The sequence below is a fragment of the Ailuropoda melanoleuca genome, chromosome 12 (genome assembly GCF_002007445.2).
Source record: "Ailuropoda melanoleuca isolate Jingjing chromosome 12, ASM200744v2, whole genome shotgun sequence".
NCBI classification, from domain to species: Eukaryota; Metazoa; Chordata; class Mammalia; order Carnivora; family Ursidae; genus Ailuropoda; species Ailuropoda melanoleuca.
This window is the reverse complement of record NC_048229.1, coordinates 66,753,949-66,771,121: the sequence shown is the minus strand read 5'-3', so window position 1 is coordinate 66,771,121 and position 17,173 is coordinate 66,753,949. Positions and strand designations below refer to the sequence as shown.

The 17,173-nt window shown below is 46.7% G+C and overlaps 1 protein-coding gene across 3 annotated transcripts in view; it reads right to left on the bottom strand.

Annotated features, from left to right (window-relative positions):
* The window catches only part of ZFHX3 (zinc finger homeobox 3), a 233,449-nt gene that overhangs the window by 26,994 nt on the left and 189,282 nt on the right, over positions 1–17,173 (bottom strand). For all 3 annotated transcript variants that reach the window (XM_019804176.2, XM_034638770.1, XM_019804177.2), the window contains one exon: positions 15,440–15,547. In XM_019804176.2, the coding sequence (XP_019659735.2) occupies positions 15,440–15,547 (108 nt within the window). The remainder of the gene's footprint in view (positions 1–15,439; positions 15,548–17,173) is intronic.

Genomic DNA, 17,173 nt, shown 5'->3' with positions numbered 1-17,173 from the left:
TTCTTTCCGCCTGCATGGAGCTGGGAACTTTTATTACCTCCCCCGCCCCCCCGCAAACTGTCAAACTGCTCTGGAATTCTAAAGCTTCCTTGAAGTGAGCTCACGCTAAGGAGTCCTATGAAGTGTTTGAAAAAATAAAATCAGCATGCTCTCCCTTGTTCCTCTTTCTCTCCAGTAACACACCAGCCCTGCTATAATATGAAATACTGCACCGCTGGTGTAAAAAACTTCTGGGGGCTCATCTCCCTTCTATCCTGGACAGCCTGCATGTTTATTAGATCTGATCTGTTTAGAAGTGGACATTAACCACCTGCAGCTCGCTAGCTCGTTCCCTGAAGATAAAGCTGTGCCGTTCTTGTAGCAGATTCTATTAACACCCAGTTACAATCCCATTGTGTTTCCCTGGGTGATGCGGGGACTCCTAAGAGTTAGGGTAACTAGGCCGACAGCCCCCTCCCAGCTTGACCCCAGACATTAAAATGTCAATCTCTATCAAGACATGGCACCAAGGTCTTTATACAATTTCTGTCGACGTGCAAACAGTTGTACAAGTTCTCCATCAGCATGCTGGATGAGGGCTGACTACAGGCCACAGACAGTTTGAGGTTTCCTCAAGCTGCTTCTCTCCGAACTACTTCAGAAGGGCCAGAGTCTCAAAATCAATTTCTATTTTGGTTCTGTCACTAGCATACATTGTAGGCCTAAGTAAATGAGGTTGTACGATACCAAGAGAGAAAGTACTGTGGTTTTCTGCTTTGCATACTTTTCTAAACTTTAATTCTAGGAGAAATGTCACAGTCTAGGAAACATTATTTAAAAAATCAATTACTGGTCACTTTAAGGCCACTATGACATCACAGTAGTTAATTGGAAATACATGCACTTCAGAGACAAGCCTTAGTTTGAACAGTGCCTGGAACCTTTGGTTTATACTGGCAACAAAAAGCCAAACAACCTGAAGGATTACTACCTGTAGTCAGTTTTATAATAATGACAAAATGAACTGGAAACAATCGAGGTCTCTTACAGCAGGGCATGGTCAGGTAAACAATGGTATAGCTACCCTACTGGGTACTAGAAGACATTAAGAATGATAGCTGTGAGCCAATGTAGAAAGTTCTTGAAAATGTTGATCAGAAGAAAAAGTAGATAAAATATACATTATACCACGATACAGCTATGGAAAAAAATAAGTACTAGAAAAGAAGACTAGAAGAAAATGACTGTTGTATTTAGGTAATGGAATCATGGACCATTTTCCCATTTTCTAAGATTGCCAGGTAGTTACATTATTTTTAATATTATAATTAAATAGCTCAGCATTTAAATTCAACTGTCCATGAAAACGTTGATATTTGGATCCATACTGTGCAAAACATCGGGGGGTATTTTTTTTACTTTGCTGGTTAAAGCAATTTTCTCATTTTGGCAGCTATGTCATACAAAAATATGTGTTAAATCTCAACGAATCTTCCACGGGCAACATGCTGGGCTCCTGGCACTTGGAAAGGGATAGAAATGTGGCAAGGACCCACGTGAGTGCATGCACAGCAGATTACATACTCTTTAAAGCTAGGCAGATGGAATAGTGACAATGGGATGGTGGGTCCAACCCCTACCACAGCCTGATAGGATGTAAGCTGTATATTCCTTGCCACACAACTTGTTAGGAGTTAGGGTTGTACTCCCCAACTCACTGACAATCAAGCACAGAAAGGACTGGCATGTCCTTCTATGGGGTACGAAAAATTCCAAGTTGCCTTTCTGGGCCAAAAGTCACCATTTCCCCCCTTAAACTGTGATGGGTTGGCCATCATAAATGAAAAAGACAAATACTAAGAGAGGCAGACCTGATTCATGACTCTTTGTCTTATTCTCTACCCAGGAGGCAAAATAATTTCATCCCAAAAGGAAACAGAGCAGTCAATGCACAGCTTCCTTGGGGCGGGGGGGGGGGCAAATCATTTATGCACAGAGACATCAACTTCCAGATGACCTGTGCTTTTAACATATTTGTTTGGAAAGTATTTAGCCTCTAAAAATAATTATTTAAAAAGGTACCTCTGCTGTCATACTTAATTAGAGGGAATGGGAGAAAAGGAGCACCAACCTGAAATCATGCAAGTTTTGCTTGCAATTTTCAAGAAATGGTCTTAGGTTCTAGGCACAAAGAATAATTAAAACAAGCCAAGTAAAGTTTCATGTAGGAAGTGACTTACTTTAAAAAAGAGGTAAGAATAGTATAAACTTAGCAGGCTTATAGAATGACCAAGTATGGATGAAAACACAGCCTCTGTAACTTCACCTGTTAGAACCAGTCTTCCAACTCCATTCCTCACTAATGAATTAAAATCTGAGTTACTAAAATTTTGGCCACAGAAAACTTAAAAGATGTATTCGCTATGCCACAGACCACCCATGGACTTAATGCCCCATTTGTCACCTGGTGATGTGCTCTGTACAACTCTGAAGCCAGGCAAGGCATGGAGTTGCTGCCTCATGAAAAGGAAAGCTTAAGAAAAATTGGAAATGAAGAAGTTTTTGCTTCCTCCAACTACCAGCCAAGACATCGACAAAAATCCAAAGTACGTAGAGGCAGTTTCTATATTTCACGAGCAAAATTCATCTCATCACCCAATGCATCAACAGGGCTATTGGCATGGCGGATATTCTGAGCCAAAGGCCAGCCTCCCTTTGGCCTGGGACCTCCCTCGGGGGAGATCCTGGGCATGCACTGAGCTGTTCATGTAGCTGGGAAATTTCTTCTGCATTTCTTCTCTTCATGGTGGGATGGCAATTGGATCCTCTTCCTTATGGGGGCCACAAGGTGAGCCCGCTGAGGGCCTAGGCTGCTGCCCGACATTGACTCCTTGTGGAGAAGCCAAAGGCAGCCGCCACCTCCACGTCTCAACCGTCAAACTCTCAGCTAAAGTACCACTGACAGCCCCTCCATCTAAACTTCCATCTTCCAAACCAGCAACATAATGGAGGAGCCAATTAAATGATTATTAATTCATGCTACTTTCCGTAAGCCAGAGGTTCTCATCGCCTTGCGTTCCGTAAACCAGCTTGCCACCTGCCCCAGAAATTTACAGCAATCTTTCATCTATCTCCATTGACTAGGAGAAAAAAAATTCACACGACTCCATATCCGTGTTTGAGTTGGGATAACTACCCCAGCACACGAGACTCAGAAGCTTCACTAGATCTGAAAATGGTCATTTCAGCTCATAATTACAACAAAATGAAAAAGGTACAGTGTGCTCTTTCCATAGCTCTTCTCCTTCAGCTTCTCATGAGCCTCAGACTTCCCCTAGACAAGAAAAATGCAATGTTATCACAGGGTAATCTGTGCTTCTGGACTTTGTGATCTTTACACTGTCACTGAAAATGGAGCTACTCTTGGCATTTGCTTGCAATTCCTTCCCCGGAGGACAGGCTAGGATTTCATATTCCCATCTCCTATGGAACTACTGCACTTGATAAATGGCCAGAGATCTGGCTAAATTCTCTTCCTCCCCTAATACAGAGAACAGCAGTTCCTCTAAAGGATTTGCTTTGCTGCCAACTTGGTCTTTAAACGTGCAAGGTCTCATTCTGCCTCCAAGCACTTAAAGATGTTTCAAAGAAGAATCGGAGGAATACACTGGTTCCACACACCCAGTGTGTGGGGTGGGTCACCGTGCCGTGACTGAAACAAAGTTGGGGCTCCTCTCCCTTCCCTGCCCAGAGGTGTGGGATATGTCTCAAACTCCAGCCCAGTGGAGTTCTGAACCTTCTATTCAGACACAGTCTCATTCTCTGTAACTGCAAGCTACGCTGCTTGCGTATGTCGCTAGAAAGCGTTTTAGAGAAGTACAACCACCTACTCGAGAGGTACAGGAATATGCCTAGATGGGGAGAGTAACACATACTGGTAACATCGACGTATCAGATGTGTCTTTCTGTTTGTATATAGGGTTTCAAAGAAAATCTAAGTAGTAATACTACAGATGGGTGTAACTTTCACTCAGGGAACTGCTAATTATTTTTCTCTTCCACATCAGATGTGAACTACATAGGCCACCACTTTGGAAATGCAGATCTTAGGTATCGCTCTTCATTGTGACCCTGTGTCTCTGACCAAACTTCTCTCACTTCCAATCCTGCTATCCGAGATGGTATCCAAGTCTGCCAAGACTCAGGACTTGTGCCTCTTCTAGGCACTTCTGCCTTTCAGGAAAGCTCAGTACCGAACCGCACCCAGCAGGGGGCTCAGGACCCGCCATTCGGTTAAACGAGAAATAGTTCTTGAAACCCCATGCATGTCATGAGAGCATAGTGCCAAGGTTCTCAGACTCAAGCGTGAGTCAGAAATCCCTCGGAGGGCTTGTTAAAACACAGATAGCAAGCCACACCCCCCCAAAATAGGTCTGATTCAGAGAATTTGCATTTCTAGTGAGTCCCTGAGTGATGCTGATGGCTCACTGGGGGTACTTTGAGAACCACCATCAGAGTCAGCGCTTTCTGGAACTGGTGGGGACCAGAGTTAAATAAGGGGGCCCAGCAGGAGTAGGTGGCTCTGCCAGTCCACTTCCAAATGACTGCGGCCAACAAGACGCGCTCATCCTCTCTGCTCACAGAAGAAAGCCAGGCCTGGTCTCAAAGCTAGATGTTTCGCCCCTCAGGCCAAAGGTGAAAGACTAAATACAGCTGTCCCTCAGGGAACCTGCCTGCCCTACAACCCATGCAAACACGTTTTCAAAGCCCAAAATTCAGAGGAATAACCTCCATACGCTCAGCTGGTGGTGTAATCCAAAATAATGCCTTGTGTATGAAGCCTTATACTTCTTATGTGTCCTGGAGAACCTCTGCGAAAAGAGGGCAGACACTTGTGGGCTCCTTCCACTTTGCAGAAGGAGGGAGCATCTTCTCAGTGCTGGCTTGTCTGGTCTTGCACCTGCAGGCCTCACCAACCCAAGGTCCCCTTTGCTTCAGCCCTGAGAGGGATGCAGAGACCCACACTAGCCGCTGAGCGTGCAAGTCCACAGTCTGGGCAAGGAGCATCACACCACACCGTAGGGCCTCTGCTCTCCCGGTTGGCAGCCTCAGGGTGGGTTGGCGGCCCATGCAGACCGGTGGCTGCCACTCTTGCTCCGCATCTTTGGGGAGAAAACAGTGCTAAGCCCGACATCAGAGGCATCAATCTGTTACACTTATTCCTTGTTGAAATATGCATAAGGCTGCTTAACGGTACTGATTGGAGCTCCCAAAAGGCCATCCCACAATTCTATTTCAAGGCACCTTGCTCCCTCCGTATCAGGTTTGAGAAGGAACCACCTTTACAAAACAGAGCCACCAGCTACCACCTTTTAGACCAACACTAGCTGTCAGTGTATTTAATAACTTCTAGACACTGGGCCACCACCATAAGCTTGGATTGTGTGCCAGAGGCTGGGGACCCCAGGGGCCACACCCTGACTCCACTTTGAGGTATCAGTCAGCCTGCCCGCTTCCGGCCTCTTGTCAGCTCCCCTAAAGTATCCTGGCTTCCTCTGGCACAGCCTCCTGCGACCGTGGTCACAGTGTCCTGGAGGATGGACAGCCACGGTCGGGGGCTGTGTAGGGGCTGTGCTATCACTCTGCCCCCGGCTTAATTACAGGATTGTGAGGACCAGGGATTTGGAGAAAACCAGGGTGGAAAGCACCTCAGAGACCCTTGAATTGACAGAGGAAAACGTCTAGAGGTGAAAGATGTAGGTCAAAACAAGGGGGCAATGTGGGTCATTCAGAGACTAGGCCAAAGTTAATTAACAGAGGTTCATCCAGTTCCCATCAAATCAAACATTAATTAGGTTAGTCAGGGTCTCTGAGCCCCAGCACAGCACAGACTCCCAGAGGCTGGAATAAAACAATACTTTTCCAGTTTTTTCTCTGTTCCAAGCCTATCTTCCTAAAATACTCCTAAATTTTCAGAATGAAAGTGAACTTGTGAACATGAACACATAAGATCCAGGTCCAGCATGGTGACAGACACCAAGAGCTCTGAACTGAAATTCTCAGCACCCTTTCAAATCAACTTCCCCCATGATCTGCCCAGGGTGGTTTTGGGGTTTTTTCTTTCTTTCCTTTTTTCTTCTTTCTTTCTTTCTTTCTTTCTTTCTTTCTTTCTTTCTTTCTTTCTTTCTTTCTTTTTTTCTTTCTTTCTTTCTTTCTCTTTCTTTCTTTCTCTCTCTCTCTCTCTCTCTTTCTTTCTTTCTCTTTCTTTTTCTAGTTCAGGTTCGGCAGGACAGTGTGAGAATCTGTACTTGGGGAAGAAAGNCCTCTTTCTTTCTTTCTCTTTCTTTTTCTAGTTCAGGTTCGGCAGGACAGTGTGAGAATCTGTACTTGGGGAAGAAAGACATCATCTCTCAGGCCCCTGCAAGGGTGGAAAATGGCAATGATTCTCCACTTTCCCGTGTGGGTTTAAAGGACCAAGAGGACTGGAAAGGTCTTGTCTTGGTATTCTGCTCAGTACAGAGACAGGGGAACCCCGAACGTGTTTTCATCCATGCTCCTCTTGGTACCCACTGAATCCCGCGTGAGGTTGGCTCAGAGCATCCCCCGAAGGGCTGGGACACACCATCTGTGCGAAGGGCTGGGGATGTGGCTCTAGCGCCCCTGCAGGGATCCCTCCAGAACGGCCGTTTCCCACAAGCTGTTTTCCTATGACCAAGTTCCCTTTATACAAAGGCCTTAGCTGCCCTTGCTAGGCAACAGAGCGCAGCGGCTTGCAGCGCTGACCACATGTTGGTTCCCAGCCTGGCTGTGTGACCTCGAGCATCTGACGTAACTCCGCCGAGCTCAGTCTCCTCATCTGTCGGTGGGATCGCAGTGTCTACTCACAGGGCTTCTGTGAGGTGGGCGAGAGAGATCAGGCATTCGAAGCCTACCACAGAGTCCCGCACACAGCAAGAGCTCGAACACTGCTTGCTCTGGTTTCATTTTTAGAAATATCTCTGGGAAATAATATGGGTCTGTGAGAGGCCTGGTTTTTAAAAACGCACAGATACCCTGCATTTGCCATGTCTACATATTAACATGGAGCAATTCCACTAACCCACAGGTCTGATGTTGAAAAAGCAGAAAGTAGAAGGACTTGGACTTGAAAATGTTTGTGGCCACGTTATTTCACCAAACCGATTGTGAACGAAACATCCAAACAGTATCAAGCTCTTGCTAAGTGCTGGAGATTACAGAAATGAATGGATGCCACGGTGGGGAGAGATGACGAGGCAGAGCACAAACGACTTTCAGGGCAGTGGAAATAGAGAATGTGCTATAATGATGGACATGTGTCAGTATACCTCTATTTAAACCCACAGCATGTACAACACTAAGACTGAATCCTAGGATAAACTACGGCTTAGGGTAGTCATAGTTTTTCTGATGTGTCAACGGTTCATCACTGGTTAAAAAAAAAAGTGCCATTCTGGTGAGTGATGGTGACTATGGGGGGAAGCTATGTATGTATGTGTGGGGGCAGAGGGTATATGGCAAATCTCTGTACCTTCCTGTCAGTTTTATTGTAAACTTCAAAGTGCTCTAAAAAAGGGAAGTCTTATTGAGCAAACAAACAAAAATGAATGAATGCCACAAAGTTCAGATCATAAGGAGATTGTGACCCTGACAACTAGAGAAGCAGGATTTTCAAGTCTTCTCCTCCAAACTTCGCATAAGGGAAAAGCTACCATGTTATGTGTACTTTAGCTTTGCGATGTGGGGAACAGATCCCGGACCCACAAGGCCCGTCGGCGTCTGAGCACAAGTCTGGCACCCAGGTATTCACCATCTATGTGTCATACTTCTCTAGACTACAAAACAGAATGCTGGGCCAGGAAGAACGTAAGAGCCTAATGAAAATGCTCAGATCCCCCTGAGAAAGGCACTGTGGTGGGGTTTTTTTGTTTTTGTTCTTTGTTTTTTAAATCATGATCATGATTCTAGGAACAGACGGAGGTGCTTCTCCCATCAGCACAAAAGCTGAAACCAAAACAAAGCAAGATTCACATGGCCCCTTTGCAAGAGTAATATGCAAATCTATAAGGTGTTTTCTGTAGTGATGAAAAATGATTTGCTCCTTAATCTACATCTCCACTGCCCTTTATCTATACCTTGATGAGAATTCTCATCACACTGTACCACGCTTATGTGATTACATATGGTGTCCCTTCTAGAAAGTGAGTTCCTTACTTTTTTGCATATCCCGTATCTGCCTTAGATTATCTCCGCTAATTTTGTTACTGCATGCAAAAATATTTGCTCAATTGATGTGGTCCCTTTCCCTCTCTTACAATTTACAATATAAATTCTCAAAGCCAAGACCTCTGAATTACTGGAATTCAGGCGAGTCCAGATATACACCACACCCTATATCTATTTTTGCTTCCCAACATAAAAATAGTTCGAATGGTTTGTTTCCAATTGTGAGGCAGAATTCTGCCTGCAGTGACTTTAAGCAGCCAAGTTATACTGAAAGAGGCCTGGAAAAAAAGGAGGGTGGGGAATGGAGGTGGGGGAGGGGAACGGAGGACTCTGGAAAAGCCCACATAGCTGCACAATTCCCATCCGTGTGTGAAACGTAAAACCAAAAACGGTTTCCGTTGGCGGGAATGCGAACCACAAGGGAGCCATGCGAGCCAGGCTCCCAGCATTCCCTCACACACACCCTACTGCAAAGACAAATTTACTTTTGGGTGAGGTAGAAAAATGGAACCAAATGCCAGAAGAACAGAGACTCAGGCTGAAATGACTTCTACAGAGGTATGGCAGTGTGGTGAACAGCCTCGTTTCTAGCCAAAAACAGGGCTGGGATGGGTAGCCACTCAACGGCCCCCACAGCAATCTCCAGGGGCTCCTCCCTCGATGTCCTCATCACTTGGGGCTTGGACAACACAGTGTGACGCACCCCAGTCACACAGGACCAGGTGAGAGCATGTGGAGCTCTGATTCTGCACCAAGAAAGGTGGCCTGGGACAGTCCCGACCCTCATGGAAAAAAGCCGAAGGGGCCTATCTAAATTCGGTGCGGGCTCCTGACCCATGCCATCGCACCTGGTGGAATGCTAGGGAAATCAGCAAGTTACCAGCGTTCCAACTTTAGGAATTAAGATTCTCCAAGATGCTCCTGTACAACCCTCAATTATATATATATTTTTAAAGATTTTATTTATTTATTTGACAGAGATAGAGACAGCCAGCGAGAGAGGGAACACAAGCAGGGGGAGTGGGAGAGGAAGAAGCAGGCTCACAGCGGAGGAGCCTGACGTGGGGCTCGATCCCATAACGCCGGGATCACGCCCTGAGCCAAAGGCAGACGCTTAACCGCTGTGCCACCCAGGCGCCCCAACCCTCAATTATATTTTTAAGGAATTCCAGAACTTTGAGAACCTGTTTAGTCCAAACCTGCCATTCTACAGATTTTGAAACTGAGGACCAGAGACCTGAGGTCATGCAGCTCATCTCAGCGGCAGAACCAGGCCTCGAGCCGGGGGCTTCTGACTCCTCGCAGGCCAATGCTTCGTCTTTTGTCCTAATGGACTCAATTTAGGTGGGGGAAAGGTATTTTTTTCAGCCCCTTTCCATTCTGTCACAGACTACACTTTAGGCACTCAGTTCCCCATACAATGGCATCCCTATTTATACAAAGCTGTAAACAACAGGGAGAAGAGGGGGAGGGCTGGTAATAGATTTCCACCAGGATGTGCCTGACCTGCTTTTTTTCAACCTCAGTAATTAGAAAGGCAGTGGGTCTGTAGGAATTATTCATATGCAGCAAGAGCCGTACACTATACATTTATGTTAAACATGTCAAACCCGATTGAAATCATGCCTGCCAGCACCATATTCCATAAACACACTTTCCCCTCACAGTCGCCCAGACCTTGCCGGCCCGTTAATACCTCCTTTAATAGCAATCTTCCCGAGATTCAAATCAGGGACGCTCCACTGCACTAATTGCTCTGTGTTAGGTGAGCATCATGGATCTAAAAAAAATTAATAAAATAAAATCCCTTCAGGCCATTCCCCTAGAAAAACAACACTCAAACTACAATTCTAACTCAAAATTTTCTAAAACTACAGACATGGACATCAATTAAGGATTTGTGAAGCATTATCATGTTGGTGTTTTCAGTTGGGCGATGGCCCCATCTTTGTGTTTTAAAGCACCAGCACCCCCTGGTCTTCTTGTCTCAAATTAGCTTAACTAGACCCAGTTTAGTGCTCTGTGGCTGGAAACCATGGCGGCTACAGGATTTAAATAACCATCTTGCTATGATTCTTTGCCAAGAGTTCAATTTTTTCCCCTAATTATTGGTGATAAAGCATCACATTAATTGTATATCACTTAATTTATAGCAATTAACGGTTGATTGGATAATCACTGCATTAATTACTGTTCAGTTGCCAACACTGGGGCCTCTTCACTCTAGAACACACACTTTTAAATCCACACTGCTAAAAGAGAACGAGGGATCATTTTCCTGTTTCAAAAGAGAAAACCACAAAGTTGGACGGTGGAAATTGCTGTGCATTAGGGAAGAGACGTAGCTTCAAAGAACCTTCCTGCACCCTCCATTGGCCCACAAGAGTGCCTCACACCCCGAATAGATGGGATCTCTGAAGGGTTGACCAAGGGCCACCACCTGCCATCATGGAGCCCTCAAGAGCCCACATCATGGAACCCAGGGTGTGGTGGCGGGTGTCACTCGTCCATGTTTTACAGATGAGATGACCAAGGCTCCAAGAGGCCAAGGCCATTCGCTGAGTGGTCCACTTCATCAGCCGGCTTTCAGACTGAGCAAGACGTGGGCTTACTATGAGGTATATTCGTGATGGACAATCCCACTCATTTTTGCACATCCAGCTGGCTGTCATGTTACTGTCACCGCTGTACAACTGTGGTCTCGAGAAGGCTACCTTCCATACTCAGAATGGAGATGAAAGCCAGATCGAATAATTCCGCTGACAAATCCCATTCCTGGAGAGGTGGGACATTGTACTGGTACGAGCTCGGGCTCTGTCCTAAGCTGCAGGGCTGGTCTGCAAATCTGAACGTCGCTATGTACCTTTTGGCAACCTGCACGAGCTCAGCTGTCCCAGGCTCACTTCTCTGCACAATGGCAGGGGGCCTGGGGGGCGGGGAGGGGTTACTTACAACATCTGTCTCACAGAGTGAGGGGTGGGAACCCAGTGAAATAATGTGCGTAAAGCAGAGCTTCCCAAGTCTCTCTCACATCGAGGCACACACAGAAAGCGACGGCAAGTGAGTATGGGCAGAAGAAAGCCAACTAAGCCCAGCTTCAGCAGCCCCCAGCCCCACCCGGGCAGCTCAAGCGCTGGACAGATCAGCAGCTGTGCCGCTGAGAGCCATCCCCTGCGCGCCTGCTGGGAAGGACCGCTGCGGCGCACCAGAACGGAGCCTGGCACCCAGGCGAAGTCAGTGTAGCCTTCGTAACAACTGCGAAGTGAGCGTAGCTGGGATGCATCCTTTCAGGGGTAGTGTGGCTCTGAGTATCTATAGCCGCAGGGTCCAGATTTAAAGAGCCACCTTTCAATTCATTACAATGAAATAAAATTTATTTATTTTTTTAAATTCTTTTTTTTAATGATTTTTTATTATATTATGTTAGTCACCATACAGTACATCCCCGGATTCCGATGTAAAGTTCGATGATTCATTAGTTGCATATAACACCCAGTGCACCATGCAATACGTGCCCTCCTTACTACCCATCACCGGTCTATCCCATTCCCCCACCCCCCTCCCCTGTGAGGCCCTCAGTTTGTTTTCCAGAGTCCATAGTCTCTCATGCTTCATTCCCCCTTCTGATTACCCCCCCTTTCTTTATCCCTTTCTTCCCCTACTGATCCCTAGTTCTTATGTTCCATAGATGAGAGAAATCATATGATAATTGTCTTTCTCTGCTTGACTTATTTCACTTAGCATTATCTCCTCCAGTGACGTCCATGTTGCAGCAAATGTTGAGAACTCATTCTTTCTGATAGCTGAGTAATATTCCATTGTATACATGGACCACAGCTTCTTAATCCAGTCATCTGTTGAAGGGCATCTCGGCTCCTTCCATGATTTGGCTATTGTGGACAATGCTGCTATGAACATTGGGGTGCATAATGAAATAAAATTTAAAATTCGGTTCCTCAGTGGTACTAGCCACACTTCAAGGGCTTCACAGCCATGGTGGCTAGTGGCTACTGCACCACGCGGGGCAGAGGCGGAGCATCTTCGTCAGCCCGCGAGGTTCCGCGAGACAGTGTGGACCTACAGGAACACTGTTCGGAGGACTGCGGCTCCTCCTGGAAGCCCGGGAGGACCGCTACGGTCCCCGAAGGCAAGGCCCATCGTCTCACGGAAGCGGTGATCAGTGGAACTCTGCCCGGTGCCGCTGACCGTGGGACGGATGCTGCTCGGATTCAAGCCACTACCTTGCTTGCCTTGCTACCTGAGGTCAAAGAACTGACACCTACATAAAAGAAGCCTGGAGAGGGTGACCAACGGACACCAAAAAGGAAATCAGGAGTCCCATTCCAACATAAAAATAAATGACTAAAAATTTTTAGTAAAGATTATCCTATTCCTGCACAAACCCCAAACTACATAATCAATAGCTGAGAAAATGCCAATTATCCAGGCTCATTTGAAATATTATTAATCTGCACCGTGAGCGGCCTCTAATCAACAGTACAAATTGTGAAATCACTATTTATTTATTTGCTGGGAGGAAGCGCTCCCCATCACATTTAATCAGATAGGAACAGCTCAATTTAGGGCATAAAGGGAACAAACGCAGATATATATAAATCTATCTATCTATCTATCTATCTATATATATATATATATAGATATATATATTTTATTAAATAGTAAGGATCCCAAAGAAAGCTGCAGAGAGGTTGCTGCCACCTGTATCGATTCCAAGATCAAATCGGCTCAAGTACCTTAATAAAGCCTGTCATTACACACTCAGACAACACAGACAAGATTATGCTTCGGGTCAAAAGAGGATCATTTGCAGGAGTCAGGAAAGAGTTTTCCCTTCTCTCTTTACTACTATGCGACTGACAAGGGGCACCTCTGAATTACTCACCCACGGTCTCGCTTTCTCTCTCCCTCATCTCTGGCTTCTGGAGATAAAGTACAGCCTGCTGCTTGAATGAACGAACGAACGAACGACCAAAAGAACGAGTGAGAAAGTGGGGCTTTGTTAAAGACACTCATTCTTACGGTGCTTCTCGGCTGCCTGGCATGTCCACTAGCTCTGCGAGGACACACTCCCACTGAATTCAAAACACTCTGAGTGCGATTTAGTTGAACCACCCTCAACAAAGCTTGCCTTGAACTGCTGCAAGAATTGGAGGAGCACATGCGACGTGCCTGGTACAGGGCCTGGCGCACAGTAGGAACTTTGCAAACGGCAGTCACGTCTTGGCACCGGCTCGGTGCCCTTAGCGTGCAGAACGCAGGCATCGCCCACACATACTGTCACCATGATCCTGAGTTTTTCCATGCTGTTCCCCCTCCGCTCCTCAAAATTCCTAGAAGCCACAGGCTGCCCAGCGACACTTTCATGTTCATTGAAAAGGCCCCGAAGAGAAACTGCTACTAGTTTTCCTTGGCTTATTCAACCAAATTATTAAAACAACAACAACGACATCAACAACAACAACAAAAACCTTCGTAATCTAGAGCTTCCTATACGCCAGGCACTGTTCGAAGATTCCCATATTCAAATAAACCTCACGCCGGTCCTCTGAAAGGAGGTACTATTTTCAATCCCCATCTCAGGCGAGAAACTGAGGCACAGAAAGGTGAAGGCCACATAACTAGGAAGTGGCTGAGCCGGATTAGAAACCAGGGACCCAAACCGTGCAAACAAAGGACAGATGGCCCGGAAGGTTACTTGGCCTTCCGACGGTGTGTGTGGAATCCTCTTCCCCAGGTCACCTCTCCCTGCAAAAGTCTGTGCCCATCTCGCCCTGACCGTACAGCAGAAAGCCGGGTCTCGGTCTGTGTCAGGCAACACAGCACGAGCCTCCCCTGGGATGAAGGCCTCTGAGGAGAGACAGCCGTGCCCTACTTCCCGGCCCGCCTGCCCTTGCAAAACCCTTCCGGGGGTGCTCGGTCCCGTCCTTCAGCATCTCTCAAGCGCGGGCCTCTGGCCATCACAGTTCCGTTCACTCGGCTGCGCTGACACCCTGTCTCTGTGGCCCAGGAAACACTGAACAGGGCCATCGCCTACTCCGCCCCATCCCTCCTGAAATTTGGAAGCTGTTAAGCTGCCTCTCGAATTTCTCTTTTACAGACTGAATAGCCCCAATTTCTTCAGCCTCTTTTCAGAGGCAATATTTCTCAGCCTTCAGTGAGCTTTCACTGCTCTCCTCTGGCCTCTCTCCAAGATTCTCTATCTTGTTTAAATAGTGAAGGCCAACATTGAACATGATTTAAGAACAGTCGTGCCTGGAAAAGTAACAAAGGCCCAACCAATACAGACTCCAGAAGGTAAATATTTTCTCGAAAAAACACAAAGTATTACGATATTAATAATAGAAAGCAGTAAGAATTAGGTTGACCAAATAAAACAATTTCTGTTGCTTGTCATATCATTTCCTCTAATAGCTGTGGTGGTTTCTGGGAGACTTATCTGTCCTGAGGAGTCTTCTCAGAAACAACTTTGCTCCTCCTCAAAAAAAACCTCAACTTTTCTTCTCAGTCTCAGCTCTTCTTTCCTCCAATACAGCAATCCTATCATCACGAGAGATGGCTGTTCCCCTTCTCACAACACCAAGTTTTCCAGAAATAGCACTTCCTTCCCTGCCTTCAACTTCTGCTTTTGGTAACACGTCCTTCTGCCTGGCTTCACCGCCTGCCCTACTTCGGGTGCGTTTCAAGGTGTGGGCGCTCGCCCTGGGGGCAAGGTGGGATACACAATGTGCAGAACGAAGCCCACCTTCGCTACTGACGCCTTGGAGATTCAGGGGGTGACCCCCATCAAGGTGTACAGGGCAAGCCCCTCCAATGGGCCTGGGCCTGGGGGTGGGGGGCCAGGCGACAGGGCCTTCAACAGAGAAAGACATCAAGGGCGCCGCACAGCGAGCAGGAGCCACGGAAGAAACGTGAGCTCACCGACACAGAAGCCCCTGGCGTAGAGCCAGACACCTGGACGCTCAATAAACAAGCCGGTTTGGGGGCCATTTAGGAAACGCTTTAAAAAATTCTTTAATATAACCTAAGAGAAGGAGAATGAAGCAGACCACTCAAGAAAGCAAAACCCAAATCCTTCTCCCACGGCACAGAACCGACCGTTTTTCTGGGTAGATGAAGGATTTCATCTGCTCCCTGACTCGCCGGCCTCCCACTTGCAGGGCAGACGTGCCGGGGGCTGGGGGGCCGCGCACAGTACCTGTCCACTTGCTCTGCTCCTTCTCGCCTCCACTCTCCTGGTCTTTAGCAAGCTCCTCTGGATCAGCAGCCGCGTCACTGGGCCCTTCAACATCTTCAATAGCTTCTTCTGAAATAGAAGAAAAACAAAATGTCAAGGATCAAAAGTGGACAGAAGATGAAGGACTCCTGGCTCCTACGCCAAAGAATCACCGACCACAACGCACAGATGCCAACAACTGCCCCTCCTCTCTCCCCCGCGGCCCCCGAAAGGCTGACGGTACTTCGGACGTGCCGAGGTCTAGGTAAGCGGTGGGGCCTTCCTGTCCCCACTCACTGGTAGGAGACTGACTCGCCCGAGACGTGTGGACGTTAGGTATTTCCAGATGGATTCTGAATGCCTCATGTGAGCTTTTAATATTGGAAAGCCAATCCTGTTGAAGAAATAACTCCATCTAAATTCCTGAAGTTGCATGCAAGTCTTTTGCACTTGAAAATGCAAAAAAGGAGCCACATGTTGGCTCTTGCCTAGCCCCAACCCCAGCGCGTCCTGGACTTGAACTAGACCAGACCCTGCCGCTGGCCCTTCAGAAGCTTTGCAGTGTGGGTGCATGTGCCAGACCACGGTGGGAGGTGGGGCTGGTTTTTTGTTTTTGTTTTTTTTTTTAACAGTCACTCATACCTCAAGGATCACAGAATATCAGTGATAGGATTTCATTAATGTGAAGAGTTCTAGAAAACAACATCTGTACAAACAACATCTGTAGGCATGCCAGGCGTCAGTGGCAAGAAGCTAGATTTGTAGAAAAAGGGAAAAATTTGCAAGAGAATCATATATTTTCCTTTTGAAGTCAGTCCATTCTTTACCCACCACTGGTTTAAAACTAGCCATGGAAATTCTCTCCAGGTCAACACATAAGGCTTTGGGTGAAGACAGAAGAATGGTCATGTCCAACAGGAGCCTACTCCTGAAATAAAATGCCACCTGCCCAAGTGGGAAGGAAGAGGCTAAGATACTCTATAGACGCTGAGGGAAAGGAGGCGGGACATTTCTGTCCCTATCTCCTGGCCCTCTGGGTCATTATCCAAAACATTCATTGAGAACGGGTTAAGTGAATGAGTAAGGCAAGCCAACTGAGGTGGGTTAATGATGACATTATTCGCAGACTTTGAGGAGCACACCTTCCTGGGATGAGAACCTGGCTGCCCACATCAACTGCCCAGGGCCGGCAGCAGCCCGGACGCACGGGGACCAGGTATTGGACTTGGGGCTGTGATCAACGTCAGGCTAGGTCTCTGAAGCCATTATCCTACCTTTTAATGTTTCAAGGTGTTACCCTCCCCAACCCTGCAGAAAATAAGCTTCTAATTTTCATCACACAAAGGAAGTAAAAGGAGTTCAGAGTAAAATGACCTCAGAGGGTTTATAAAACATTTGAGGAAGAAAGTATCTATTTAGAGTCAGATTCTCCTGATGCTTCCCGAAAAGACAATGGAAGCCCAAGGACTGGAAAACTGAACTTGGGGTCAGGGAACATTTTTTCTTCATTCTCACCAACAGGGGATTTGTGAAGCAGTCATGGGGAACGCAGATGAAATAAGAGAGTGCTTATTTTCATCTGCAAGTAAGGGCCTCCATATCTAATTTCTGTATCTGTTAGTCTTACTGCATAAAGTTAACAGCAAGTCTCACACCCACCGTTAGTTCAGAGAAAAATCAGGCAACCATGGTTTGAGGTCAGTCTGCTATACAGTG